Source organism: Patella vulgata, chromosome 6 (genome assembly GCF_932274485.2).
Source record: "Patella vulgata chromosome 6, xgPatVulg1.2, whole genome shotgun sequence".
Lineage (NCBI taxonomy): Eukaryota > Metazoa > Mollusca > Gastropoda > Patellidae > Patella > Patella vulgata.
Window position 1 is genome coordinate 51962609 of NC_065884.2, and position 14590 is coordinate 51977198.

Below are 14590 nucleotides of genomic sequence, written 5' to 3' on the forward strand. Positions count from 1 at the left end.
GTCCCGAAATGATCTTGTTTATGTTGAGTAGACATGAAACCCCACCTTTCTCAATCCCTCTTATTCATTCGCTAATGCTAGGTTCCCACTATCATGATTCGCCCTATGATTGAAATCATGGTTTTAATCATGGAGTAATCCTGGTGATCCTATCAGGTCTTATCATACATTGAGGTCAGTCGTAGCAATCGTGTTGATCGTATCGAATCATATCTGAACGTATCTACATGTACCAGATCGTGTACTCAATAAGGACAATCCTATTGTAGCGCATCACACGACAGTGGGAACCTAGCATTAGCTAGAATTGATTTCCCAATCATAATATTAGAGAATATAGTATAATTAATGAATGTGTAATAAGAAGTGTACCTCATCTTCTGTTGTTTTATATGGGTCATTTATTAAACAGGACTTCTCTACTATTTCCCAATCAGCATCTGCCAAAAATCTGTTGTTAAAAAAAAAAGGATAAAATAAAAAGAATTTCTTAAAGCACCGCTGTTAAAGAAGATTTGAATTTTCCATTATAATAAACAGTTAATTTATTGTTTTATACACGTAGGAAGCTGAAGCGTGTATGAGACTTCTCATTTCCAATGACATCAAGATTACCCATTTATTTAAATGTGAAATAAGATTGAAAATCTTGTATTTTAGAAATTCATCATTTTCTACCTGTCTGTTTTCAGCATGTTGAATGTTTTCTGTCGTAGTTCTTCTAAATATCGTAAAGCACTAGCCATAGCCATACGCTTAGCTGGTGAAACATCATTCATTCCTAAAATAACACATAGTCAATGTTAAATGATACACTGTCTTTAATAATTTCATCTATTGAAAAATTTGATAAAGATTTTCAACCACATTCCATAATCAAGCAAAAAAATGAAATGAATTGGGGCTTAATGTCCTACTTTTCTGCACCAATGGCTAATGAAGACACTATGCAGAGTACTCTTAGTGAAGTTTTGCCCTAACAGCGATGCTATGGGCTACTCTTATGACTTTATCGTGAGATATTTAATGTGGTATACACAGCATCTCATTTCATCTGAATGGTGTGCTTCCTTACCACCAGGCCTTGCTCCCTGTACTACTGATATGGGGGAAAACAGGATGGAAATTCCTAAAAAATTTATTAGGATTAAAACTGGGTTAATAGTTAATACATCAGTACCTTACTAATCGAGTCACTGTGTGGTTACTTGCTGTATGTAAAGTAACTTACCTAATAATTTAAGAACATGGGGGACTGTTGTGGCGTTTACCAGTAATGTTAAAAACACAATACCCGATACATGGATTAACATCTATATAAATATAAAACATAAAACAGTGAATTAACATTAACAAACATTAATCAATTCTAGATATCAGATTATATCTTGAACTGGGTAGCAATATTTTTGTCAACTGACTAGATGAAATTAGTACACTATATCAATATTATTATGAGAAAATAAAAGTATAAAATAATCATTTCAGAAAAAAATTTTCAAGCACCGATTTTATAATATATTTTTCAAGATAAATAAATTTTCTCATCACCCCCCCCCCCTCCCACCACCAACACACACACAACCACCCCTAATCATTATTGCAAATATGTGAAAAAAATTACTACTAATTCCCTTACCTTTAATCGAATGCTTTCTAAGTCTAAAGATTCTTCTTCCCAGACTAATAGACCTAAAGCTAGACCTACAGCCCCACGTAAACCACCCCATGTCATTATAATACCTTCCTGCCAGGTCAGACCATATCCTATTCGTCTTAATATAGGACTTAATAATGCTATCATAATTCCTCTGGAATAAAAACAAGCAAACTTTAGTCCAAACTTAATTGGTCCCAAAGTACAGCAACTTCACTTAAACATTTAGAAATAAACATCATGAAAGGAATATATATTTGTACTAGAATCCAGCAGAGTCTTACATTTCTTCAAATCTGCAGCTTCATTCATTCAAATAGTCAAGTCCGCCATAAAGATAAATAACTAATACATTAAAGCTTACAGATGATGCAGAACAGGCCTCAGTAAACAATTTCATACAAATTGAGCAACTGTTAATGTGCTCTCAAGAGTATTCATTAAGCTTATAAGGCCCTACTCGGTAAATCCAAATTGATGTTAGTTATAACTTACCTAATAACTTGAAGACCGAAATATAATGCAAACATATAGAACCAATCTATACCATGTATTCTAAAAATAGCTTTTTCTGAGATTACTACTCCAACCAGAATAAAAATCAGAGTATTAGCAAGATAAGCCAATGTCTCCCAAAATCTGGAAAAATAAATGATTTATTCATCAAATACAAATATAATTCATTATCTAAAGATTAGTTGGATTTTTTTTTTCAGGTATAAATAAAAGGAAGCTTGAAGATATAGTTCTACAAAAGACAGAAGAAAATCCTTCAGAAATTTGATTCAATATACCTATGCAAGAATTCTTCAACTTCTGGACTGATACTGGTTCTCTTACTACTCATAACAACACCTAATACAACAACAGCTAATACTCCAGATACTCCTAAAAACTGTTCTCCTACAATTATATATAATAAATAGTATACTCATGTATTTTCTACAAAGTTTCCTTAAAAGACCCTCCAAGGAAAGACAAACCTATTATTGCAAATCAAAATTTGGACACTGGAGATCTGAAAAAGCCTAATAGAAGTAATGAACATGCTTAGAAAATACTTTCAAATACCCAGGCTTGTATGTGACAAGGAGTAGGGTTACCTGCCTAACCTCTTGGGTTTTCTCTGGGTTTCTCAGACTGCTAAAGACCCTTACTCGCAAGAAATACCTATGTGCACCACATGTTCATCCCAAAATAACCTAGTTTGTGTTGAGTGGATGTTAATCCCAATTTACCCCTGTCTTCAAATAAAACTTAATAAAGACTGACTGATGACTTACCTACATAAAAAGTGATATATGTAGAAGCAAGAGTTATAGTTATTTCTGATAAGCCATCATTAAATATTCTTGACAACCAAAATAATGTAATCTTCGCCATCACTAAACCGAATGCTGGACCACCTATAGCAACTTGTACAAAGTTTAAAACAATATCACCACCTGTAATAAATCAAGAAAAACAAATAAATAATCTTATAAACAACAAAAACAAAAAAAAAACTCTTTAATAGTTCTGGTGGAAGAATTTGTTTAATTGAGGGATTGGGTGTGTTCATCCTTCATTCTTAAAGGTACATGATGTCAGTATTTTGTTTTATAAACAATATTTTTATTCATCATGTCTTGATGTCCGATTGGGCAAATTTCTGGTCAGACAATTTAGGACGTTTGGAAAATAGCGTCGGACATGTCCGGAATATACGGGATTAAGGAATAAGCCTATGTAACAAAACCAAAACCATTGATCAATAAGCTTGTTGCACAAGGCAGAGTAAGCTTACTTTCTATAGAACCCCTGATACCACTTCTCATTGTAAGAATTCTGATAACTTTATTTTTTCTTGGCACCATGGTGAGATTATATGAGGGTATTCAAATTCATTTATAAAATAAAACAAGGATTTACCTGATAGTCCAACTTCTGATGTACAAAGTGTTAAAAATATATTGAAAAATACAATAGCAGCTCCATCATTTAACAAAGATTCACCTTCAATTACCATTGATAACTGTTTGGAGGCACCTATAATATATTAAATAAATGCAATATTAAATGGATAATATGTGTGCTTACTGTGCTATGAAGGAATCTGTAATTCTTTAATGTCTTTTATCAAAATTTATAAGCCTATCTTCAATCAATTTTGGGGAGCCATGGTAGCTAAGTGAGTAGTGCGCTGGTTAACTGACCAGGAAGTCCTTGTTTGGATTGATGACATTGCTAATTTAATGTTGAGTCCACCTCACAAAGTAATATTCTCGACATAACAAGGTTTTGATTATTTAGAAAATGTGCCATTACCGACTTCTCTCAAAATGGCTACTACAGCAACTGGATCTGTAGCACTTAATATGGAACCAAACACCATGCCAACAGTCCAAGTCCATTGATAGGTAAATAAGTATCGAGACATAATACAGATGAGAAATGATGAGAGAGCTGAAATAGAGTAAGATAGAATAATCAAACATTTTACAACTTAATCTACTATACAGTGCAGTATATGCTTATAGCTATCCCCTGGATCCATCACTTGATCTGATATGTGTGTTTGTTGTTTGTGATGTCTGTATATTGTGTCCTGTAATTGTGTGTGTGTGTGTGTGTGGGTGTGTGTGTGGTGCAGTCCTCCTGCACTTACTATTTCGTGTTGTTATTACTGATTTAAAATCTATTTTCTGCAAAAAGGCAGTAGCCTAAGATTCTCTTTTGGGCTTAAAAATATTACAAGGAATCAATACTTGTATTTGTTTCACTAGGTAAGAAAAATCTCTTTTTAAATGAGTCTCTTTTTTGCAAATGTTCTATGGTGTATTTCGTTTTCAACAATAAGGCCACACCAATTTATTTATATTTAATTTCGGCCATAATAAAATTTCTGTTTTATTAATGAATCTTAAGTCAGTGATTATTAGCTAGATTGATTGTACTAGATATCTCACCTAGACCAGGTACAGCTAATAATAAAACTTGTGCGAAAGTTTTTTTAAAGGTGTGTATTTCCAGCGCGAATGCTGATTCAAATATAAGAACAGGTAAGAAGGCATGAAGAATAAGATGTGGATCTGTTTCCACAATGGATGCATAAAGGTGAACTTGTGGTACTGCCTTGGACACAAGACCAAATAGTACTCCCAGTAACAACAGAACAACAGTGTAAGGTAACCTTACTGGAATACTCTGTACAATTTGTCTCACAAGTGCTGAAAAAGCAAAATAATAACAGACATTATAAATCATTATTAAACGACTAAGTAAAATAGTAAAATAAAAACAAACATAAAATATGCTCGCTTCTGCAATCAATGGTTGATATCAAATAAAAAAGTTGGTAGATCTATTTGTTGTTATATGAGAATTACCTTTCCACATCTGGTACCCAATTGTAGAAACGTCAGGAGTCTGTATATTTTTGGTAAGGAAAATAATTAGGCCTATTCTAAGTCTAATCTAAGCTTTCTGTGAGTGTAGTGTAAGTTTACCGATATTAACTTACCTCCAAGTGCACAACTACAAAAAATGAAAAATAGCACCGCAGCAACAGGGCCTTCGTGGCCCTCCTTCATGTGTTTGGTTTCATTTGAAAATGATATATTCATACTGTTTTCCCATTCTACAAAATAAAATCATTAGCCTTGATCAAATCAACATTATAGCAATGGCAGACGAATTTATACAAAGAATGCAACGTCATGCATCTTTTCCACATTAAATGATGACGTCGTCGCCTTAAATGAAAAGCGCTAAATCGAAAGTTTACTACAATTCGAAGAACCGGTTTTGTCTCTTCCACAGTAACCACACCAAAGGGTAGCTAAATGTCGGCAATTAAAATTCCGTAGCCTTTGATTAAATTTGCTGATCTTTCATAAATACACTAAAATACAGAATTAATAGGCCCACACACAGTATGTTAAAAATTTATATACGGTATATATATATTTGCGCTCGGATTCAATATAGTTTTCGAAATATTCTAATGGGGTGATGGCGGACATAAAAGAAAAATCAAAAAAAATTAAAGTATACTTTTCAGTCAAACTGGCCATATCCGAGCTCAATGAGCAACTTCTCCCCTCCTATAATCTATGTTAAGATGTATTAAATTTTATGGCTATTGATTGTGTTCCAAAGCCAAGAGGTAGGCCTACTCAAAATCACATTTTTTGCCATGAATTGTTGAACATTTTGTGGAGGAGCCCCAAGCACCTACTGCTACCGCGCAATATTCCGCAAAAAGACAAAATGTATTCATGTATATTCTACAAATGTATATTCAAAATAACTCATAGAATAGGCTACATAGGCCTATGCGCAAACTCTTTAAAGAGTAACCACAAGAGGAAATATTTTTCTTTGGGTCAAACCTAAATATTGAAGATTAATGAGACAAATAGTAAAAAATCATATTAAAGTGAGGAACCAGGTGACCGGCAGCAACAATATCACACTCTCCCGGTTACTCTTCCGCTGGGGGTCTAAATTTATTACAAATTCAGACAAGAAAACGTCGTATCGTATAAAGGCCTACACAATATTTTCCTTTCCAATTTAATCTTTCATGTATAAAAATCCTTATCCGGCATTGTTTTGACATCTTAGTCTTTAAAGCGAAATATGAACCATACAACCCCTGTAGGCGAAAGGCCTTATGCAACTGCAACAAATGATATTTATAGATGGAAATCGAAGTAAAAGACTTTGTTTGTCCCAGGGTCAAAACTGAATATGGTTAAAGACACATTAGCGCCTTTTAGTAAAACATTTTGTCCCAATGTCAGCTAACCTTAAAAAAACATAGGCTAATACATGTATATACAGTTTAATATCTTAAAAACATGCGTATTAGCGATGAGATTAGTCGATGTCCCAAATTTTGGTCGCAATCTGTTTTAAGAACTATACCGCACCGTATTTGAATACTAATTGTCGAATCAAGGCAAATCGAAAATTATTTTTTGTACGTGTAGCCAATACTTTGGCATTCTTCCTAAGCCATGTTTTGCTCCAATACCCGGGTGAAATGCAACTAAATTTGAAGCATTTTGATTATTCTGAGCTGACATCTAAAACATTTTGAACTTCACATATAAATCTAGCTATCAATATTTACCTTTATACTTGAGTGATCCAATGGACACTCCGCCATATTATCCTCAATAATTAAAATAAATGGAATAATATTTATATAACTATGCTATACTATTCTTATGTTTGCGTATATATAATATATAAAATTACAGAAACGGCCTATAGTGTCTTATGACTTAAACTTACGGGTCATTAAGTCCGGGGTTTATCATGCGATAAAACTAATGATCTTCTGTTGTGTTCCCATTTTTTTATGATTTTCTATCGACCTTTCGAATTAGATACACCTAATGTTTAGTTAAAAAGTAGACCGAACGTATTGATCTTTTAGACAAAAATTAATTGTTTTATATTTTTAATAAATTTAATTTTTATTTGCGGTGATATGTTCACTTTTACTCAATAGTCAGAAAAGAACCGTGAAATAAATTGCGTTAAGGCTTAAGCGTCTTCTCAGACACAATAGATCATTTCAGTAATATTGAGATTAGTGGGGAAGGTGAAGAAGTTATACGACGGCTAGCATAAGACAATTACAGTAGTAACCTCAATACCATCTTCATATTATCAATGTTTTACAGCACATGCAAGATTACAAGGAGGTTAGCCATATTGCTTTCATAGGATGAGTTCTAATATAAATAGATTAGAGATGCATTATGCTAGAGATATCTGCCTATTACATTTTTTTTCTTGCTTCAAATGTAATATAAATTCCCGTTATTTATTTACATGACAAGCCCATAACCAACTCTCTAGAACATCAGGTGGCTGAGATATGGAATGGATTAGAACACCCGCATTATTTAATAATTTAACATTAAACTGGACAATCGATACATTGTTTGTTATGGTAAAAACGGTACTTGACATTGGAGACTATTAAAGTTATATCATTTCAAAACTTCAAACTCTAACAACTTTGCTCAGAATAAAATAATTTGAGTAAAATTTTCAATATATTCATTTTTCATTATCTATTTTTAACTATTTAAGCAAGAACGGCCAGTTCTTTATCTGAATCATACATACTTGTTCAAAAATTGTTAACATATATAGAATGGTTTATAAACCAGTATAAAGCCCACATCCTTGGCAGCATTTTAGGCCTGATGATCCTTTTTTTATTATGCGTTTAATTCAATCTCAATGAAAAGAACATATCAAATGACCATTCCAAACCTACTGCATATTAAAAAAAACAACACAAAAAATATCACATTGTTCTTTAAAACGAAAATTACAAAGATATTATGATAGAAAGTAAGAAACGATAATAAATTATAAACATACTTGGAACGCTTGGGTGAAATAATCCTTTCCACATATTTAATCGTTTATTTATGCTTCCACTTATATTAAGTATTTCGTTATCCTACGTCTTATTTATAAAATATGAGCACTATAAACAATGGTGACATTCTCCGACATATATCACTATGAACATTCGGCTATATAACAGCAAACATTTATGTCCGACTTGGTCCCTGACAGGACTGAAATTGTTAAAAACCTGTTATTATCTTCATAATTATTCACGATGATTTTTTATCTTTTTTTTTTAAAAAGAAAAATAAACAGTTTCAAATCCTATTACATTAACGTAAGTATTTTCAAGTGAAATTCAGTCATGTTTTTAATCTTATATAAAAAAAAATGTTAATAGGCTGTACTGTGAGGCAAGGCTACACCTTGAAAACTGTGACCAAACCTCAACAAATGAATATTATACTTTGTATTTCGAAAAAAAAGAAAGAAAAAAGCTTTATAATTCATAGTTTTTCACATATTTATATTGACCAATTAGCTATAGGCCTAAACTTTTTTTTACTTATGAAAAAAATAAATAAAGATCTAATAGATAAATTTACTCATGAGGGACCCCCCAAGAATTTACAGTTAAGAATATAAATTTGTTTCCGTTATAAGGCAATATTGATTAAGAACTGTGGTGTAAGTTTGGGTGGTCGATTAGTCTAACGAGTGCTCTTTGGATCATAATGGTCTGTCATTGAGTCAAGTGGCGCAGTTTCGATCCCAGACAAGGATTAAGGTTGCCTGCCCATCTCGTGGGATTTCGCTGGTCCCTTTAGTGTCCTCCAACTGCTAAAGACCCGGAAGCGAATTATTGAAATAAAATTGTACCATATGTTAGTCCCAAAGTGACCTAGAGCGAGTCGCCTTCATATATCTTCAATGATAAGCGATTAACTTTTTACAGTTTGTCGTTAAAGTCAAATAAACCTTAATTACGATCCGAACCGTCTCTGAGTAGACCTTTAACAAGTTTCTAATTGAGGCACAAGTACCGAAGGGTTTTTTACGTGCACGCCAATGTCTACACGGGACCTCGGGTTTTTCGTCCGATCCGAACGACTATACTAAGACTTTGTCAACTGCCCTCTTTCTTTAGTTCCAAGAAATGACAATTCGAGCAGGATTCCAGTTCTTATTACCTTTAAAGTGTAATTTCATATTCGGACATTCCGCAACGTAAAATTAAATTTACCCTTAAAATGAACTCAAAACAAAACCCACACAAAATAGTTCGCAAGTCGCAAATGAATTAAGCATTACATGTGTTATGATTATCAATATCCCAAAATTATTTATCAAATCCAACCTTATGGCGCGTCCCTCAGAATTATAAAAAAATATTCATACGATTAGATATAGAGAAAGAACGCAGTTTATTGTTCAAGCTTTTCTCACGCCCGATTATTATTATGGTAAAAGATTATCCGAGCTTATAAAATATGAACGTGTCCAAATACACTATACTGGAGATTTTCTATCCCTTTAAAAAATATATAAATTATTTGTATTCATGAAATTTGTCGAAACGCCCAAAGATCGTCTGTGTATATCGAGAATTTGAAGACTTTCTCATTATGCCTTTATGCTTTGATGTAAACACACTTTTGACAATGACATTACCCAATAGATTCTATTGATCGATTCATGGGGTGTATTAGTTTGTTCTCGAAATTAGTCTACCTTGAGGGAAGAAAGGGAGATAAAATAATTAACTTATTTTTGCGTCTACTAATCTTTATATTGCGCCAAGTGTTATTTTCTGTTAGAGACCAATAAGTATCATGATTTAGAAAGAAAATAATAACGATGATTTCTTAATATTTCCGTTACCCTGGTATAATGCGCTCTACTAATCAAAATTTAAAATGAAATGAAATGAAATGGGGTTTAACATCCTCGATTTGTTTCATTATTTTGATTTAGAAATATATATAGTTCTTACCCCCACCCCCACCCCATCCAAAATCGATTGACAAAATGTCAACTTAAAGTGTTTTCGAATTCGTTACAGTTTAACATGAATATCACCGTGTGAAGTTTGGTAAAGCATTTAATGTGGTTTGAAATTAATGAAATGGGGTTTAAGGCCCTACTGTTCTATTCCGACTGCAGGGCCTATGAAGACGAGCATTATATACAGTGTGCTAAGAGGGAAATTTTGCCCGGACAGTGGTGCTATAAGGCTTACGCTTATATCGAATTCCAACTGTGATGGAATCTTGTACATGAACGCCAATGTGTACACGAGATCTCGGTTTTTGTCCCATCCGAACGACGATACGTTGTTCCTTGCCAGGCCCTCCGTCTTGCACCACTGACAAGGGGGAACCGCGTCGGAAAATCCTGATCACTGGGATCGAACACGGGATCTCCAGGTTATCGACCCGACGTAATACTCACAGAGTCACAGCTTGATAATCGCAAGTTATGGTTATGGGGACTAATAAAATTAGCTGTATCGCGGTGTGTAAATTGCGACAAAAAAGGAATCCATATCATAACAGATTGGGGGTCTGCATAGTAGTCTTTGAAATCATATCAGTTACGTATCTGGTGTTGTCTTTTTTTATTTATTGTCGCTATAATTCTCAAGTATTAGGTTAGCAGGAATATTATTTATGTTTATGTTTATATGTCTACAATTTTACTTGCAATGTTCCTTTGCAAAAAGCCACTGAGCGAAACCGTGTCAATCCGCCTCAATTATTTCCTCACACATGGACGAATTTGGTAAAGGAGCAAAACGCATGTTAGTGTGTAATATTATTATACAGACTCCCCATTACTCTTGTTAAAGATGACATTTATTACAGTGGCTGATTGTTTAATAGACCATAAAAATACAACTTTTTGTTATGAATGGTGTAGTAGATTTTATGAGGGGTAGTTGTACTAGTATCTAAAATATGTTCAATTTATTAATGACATTGACATTGGCCGCTGGCACATCTCTGCCTATTGACCCAATATACTGTTTGTCGTACAGGTGGATGCCAGCACACTCCGTTAAATCTTATCCCAATAAATCATAAATCAAAGACAATCTATCATGAGTATCACATAATGCAATAATTATTTAATAGATTCAAAAAATTGGATTAATTATTTGCTTGTAAAATAAGGCCAATCTGTTTCACCAAGGTAATACGAAAGCCTTCTTTTAACTCTGTAGACAATTTGTAGAATTTGGGTTTTTTCCATTTGCCGCCGGGAGCAATTCTACCTGACAGACAACTTTCGACAACATGCTTAGTATTATTGTTATTGTGGCTTTGTTAAACTTATTATATCGTTGGTTTGAATGTAAAAGAAATCAAATGAAATGAAATGGGGTTTAACGTCCTACTGTTCTGCTCTTAAACTGGGCTAATGAAGACGGGCATACGCCATACAGTGTGATATGAGGGAAATTTTGCCCGGGCAGCGGCTGAATGTAAAAGAACCACTGACAGACAAAATTCGACGAAGAGTAGCCGAAACGCCGTTGTACCGAGGAAAAAAAAGTCCTCTATAGCGTATGGCCGTCTTCATTAGCTAGCCCTGTTGGTCCACAAAAGTAAGATTCCGATTCGATCCATTATCATTAGGTAAATTAATATAAATCGGATTATTGTAAATGAAATGAAATACAATGGGGTTTAACGTCCTATACTGTTCTGTCGGATTGTAGTAGAAATTAAAGGTTCTTGTGGATATTACTAGCATTTAAAGTGTCGTATAGAGTTTATATGACCTGAGGCAGGACAATACGTTTCACTTAATATTTCCTTACATAATGGTATATCTATATTAACCCTTTTTTACATAGCCATAAAATTAAAGGTCCCTATTTCCCATCAAAACCTTCACAAAATTATTATTAGGATTTTTTTTAAAAAACGAGTCGTCAGGTGCTTTAAAAATATTCTCCCTTTCAGAATTTTCCAATAAAATTTACTTTCATCGAAATATAAATTATGTTAAACTTATACAATATTCTATTGTCGGCAAAAAAGAAATCCAATTGATATGCACTATAATGGACTTTTACATAGTCATGGTCGTTGAGTACATGGGGAAAGGAAATCATATGCAATTTCATGAGATGCAGCATTCGAAATATAAAAAAACGAACTTATATATTACAGTATTTTTTAAAAGATAAGATGAGATACAATAAGTTATTACTGCTTTCATTGACATGCCAATAAATTACACACTATCCCAAAATTGGGTGCCAGTGATGTCAATCGCATCATTGATTTCGATGGATTGTTGTTTATTACAATTGTAACGTCCAATACATTATTAACAATATTATGGACAGCAGAATTTCGATGGGCAGAAATCGAGTACTTTATACGGTGATCGATATAGTTATTCTACTTTATTTAATGATTCAAGTTTCTGAAAGTTTGGAGATGTATCATTATCTCTAGATATATCTTAACAGTATCTGAATCGATGAGTGTAAAATTACAATCATAGCATCAAATAAGATATAATTACACAAAATTAAATTGAATGGGGTTTAACGTCCTACTTTTCTGCTTCCGATTGATTAATCGACAGGCGATCCCAAAAATTAAAATTAGTTTCATATTAGATAAAGATTATTTTGTCAACGGAATTCTGTTTAAGCCGCTGGTTTCGAATCCCCGGTTGTACGTGACAAGGAGTAGGGTCGCCTGTCCAATCTCGTGGGTTTTCTCCGGGTCCTCCGGTTTCCTCCCACTGCTAAAGACCCCTACGCGCAAGCGAATTATAGAAATAAAATTTATGTTAGTCCCGAAATGACCTAGTTTGTGTCGAGTGGACATTAAACCCCATATCTCTCTCTCTCTCTCTCTCTCTCTCTCTCTCTGTTTAAGCCGAAAGACGCCAGAATGGAATTTATCATTATACAACAATATCCACTTTCCGAATGTACGACATTACGTTTACCGACGTTTCGACCATAAGTTATCAAACCCTCTAACCAGTTCGCTCGTATTCGAACCATTTAACCCCTGTGGCCGAAATGTCCATCTACCTTGTTTCCCGTATCTGGAAACACAAGAAGGTACTAGTTTCCGGATATCTTCTCCAGGCGCAGTATGCTTACTATTCTGTAACACCTGATACCACTTCTCATTAGTTTAAAAGTTCACATAGCTGACAATAATTGTGGAACTAATAAAACAGAATTACAAGAAGGTTATACATACCGTTGAAGAATCGTCGAGATAAATCTGGATTGACTCAACGTACAAGGAATCAGACCGACTATTATAAAATTTTAAAACTTTGTTCCAATAAAATACAAGTTTGTTTTTAACTTTTCGATACAAGAGTTGATTCCTTGAACAATGAGTTAACAGTTCTTAACACGGTGACTTGTCAAACTGCTGGAGTCGAATGCTACTTTTTGTCGACTGATGATGACGGTGTTAAATCCAAATAGTGATCAGTGCCTTGGATACCCCTTTTATAACTCACGAAAACTATATCCTTATTCTGCATATCAGACTACAATACTACCTATAATGGGCCTACAGCACAAACATTACGTAGGTGTACGTCACGATTTTACGATTAATTCTATGCATTCGTTTTAACCATATGGCATATAATTTTTAAAAAGTCATATTCCTTAATACAGATGACTTAATACATGAGTTGATACGCCCAATATGTAAATTTTATGTATGAAAGATTATGGCAAAATATTTGACACGCACGTCATTTTATTACTTGACATGTTTCCTTTTTTTTAAAAAAAAAAATAAAGAAGACTCATTTAAATTTCACATTGTCTCTAATTAAAAAAAAGAAAATGCACCATCAAGCAAAGTATAATCAGTAGTTTGCCCCAGTAGGACTATGGGCTATCAGTTGTGGTCTCTTTGGGTCATTTATCATTTTGTCTTCTCGCATTAAGATTATTTATTATGTCGGTATGGTTTACTAACACATATACTTCCGCAATCATTCTTAAACAAAAGTCACGAAAACTTATCATATTATTCAGGGTAAAATCATATCTTAGCTTAAGGTACCTTCAACACAATATTCGGTCCTTTTGGGACTACTTCTGCAATCATTCTTAAAACGCATATATCAGTTTAAGGAAACGTTTTAGGTCGGTATAGATAAAAACATACTCTCGATTATCCATTTCATGATTAATCTAATCCAATAAATATCACAGGCTAGCGATGACGTCGAGAGTTGATTATGATCTGGATAAGTTAATCAATATCTAATTAATAATTTAGATAACATTTCAGGCCTAAAGAAAGACTTGAAATAGGCAGATTTAGCTCTTGCATAATGTATGTTTAATTGATTTCTACACGTGTGCAATGCTATGGAGACAAATCTTGGCCGGGTAGTGGCGTCTACACCAACGCTTTACGGATCCCTCCACTGTCATGGGATCTTTAACATGCACACCGATGTGTGCTCTGGTGAACCTAAGCATCGCGTTGGATTCTCGACTATAATGTAGAATCATTCATCATTCTAGGTTTTATCCCGTTTTCAGGACAGTCACTCTGC

At 33.8% G+C, this 14590-nt stretch overlaps 1 protein-coding gene across 1 annotated transcript in view; it reads right to left on the minus strand.

Annotated features, from left to right (window-relative positions):
• Window positions 1–14590, minus strand: part of LOC126825041 (sodium/hydrogen exchanger 10) — a 39082-nt gene that overhangs the window by 12847 nt on the left and 11645 nt on the right. Inside the window, exons 3-13 of the mRNA XM_050554468.2 lie at window positions 5160–5276; window positions 4606–4866; window positions 3965–4102; window positions 3569–3685; window positions 2941–3102; window positions 2452–2560; window positions 2153–2296; window positions 1640–1811; window positions 1232–1313; window positions 679–781; window positions 373–451 (exon numbers count right to left, since the gene is read on the minus strand). Of these exons, the coding sequence (XP_050410425.1) occupies window positions 373–451; window positions 679–781; window positions 1232–1313; window positions 1640–1811; window positions 2153–2296; window positions 2452–2560; window positions 2941–3102; window positions 3569–3685; window positions 3965–4102; window positions 4606–4866; window positions 5160–5276 (1484 nt within the window). The remainder of the gene's footprint in view (window positions 1–372; window positions 452–678; window positions 782–1231; window positions 1314–1639; window positions 1812–2152; window positions 2297–2451; window positions 2561–2940; window positions 3103–3568; window positions 3686–3964; window positions 4103–4605; window positions 4867–5159; window positions 5277–14590) is intronic.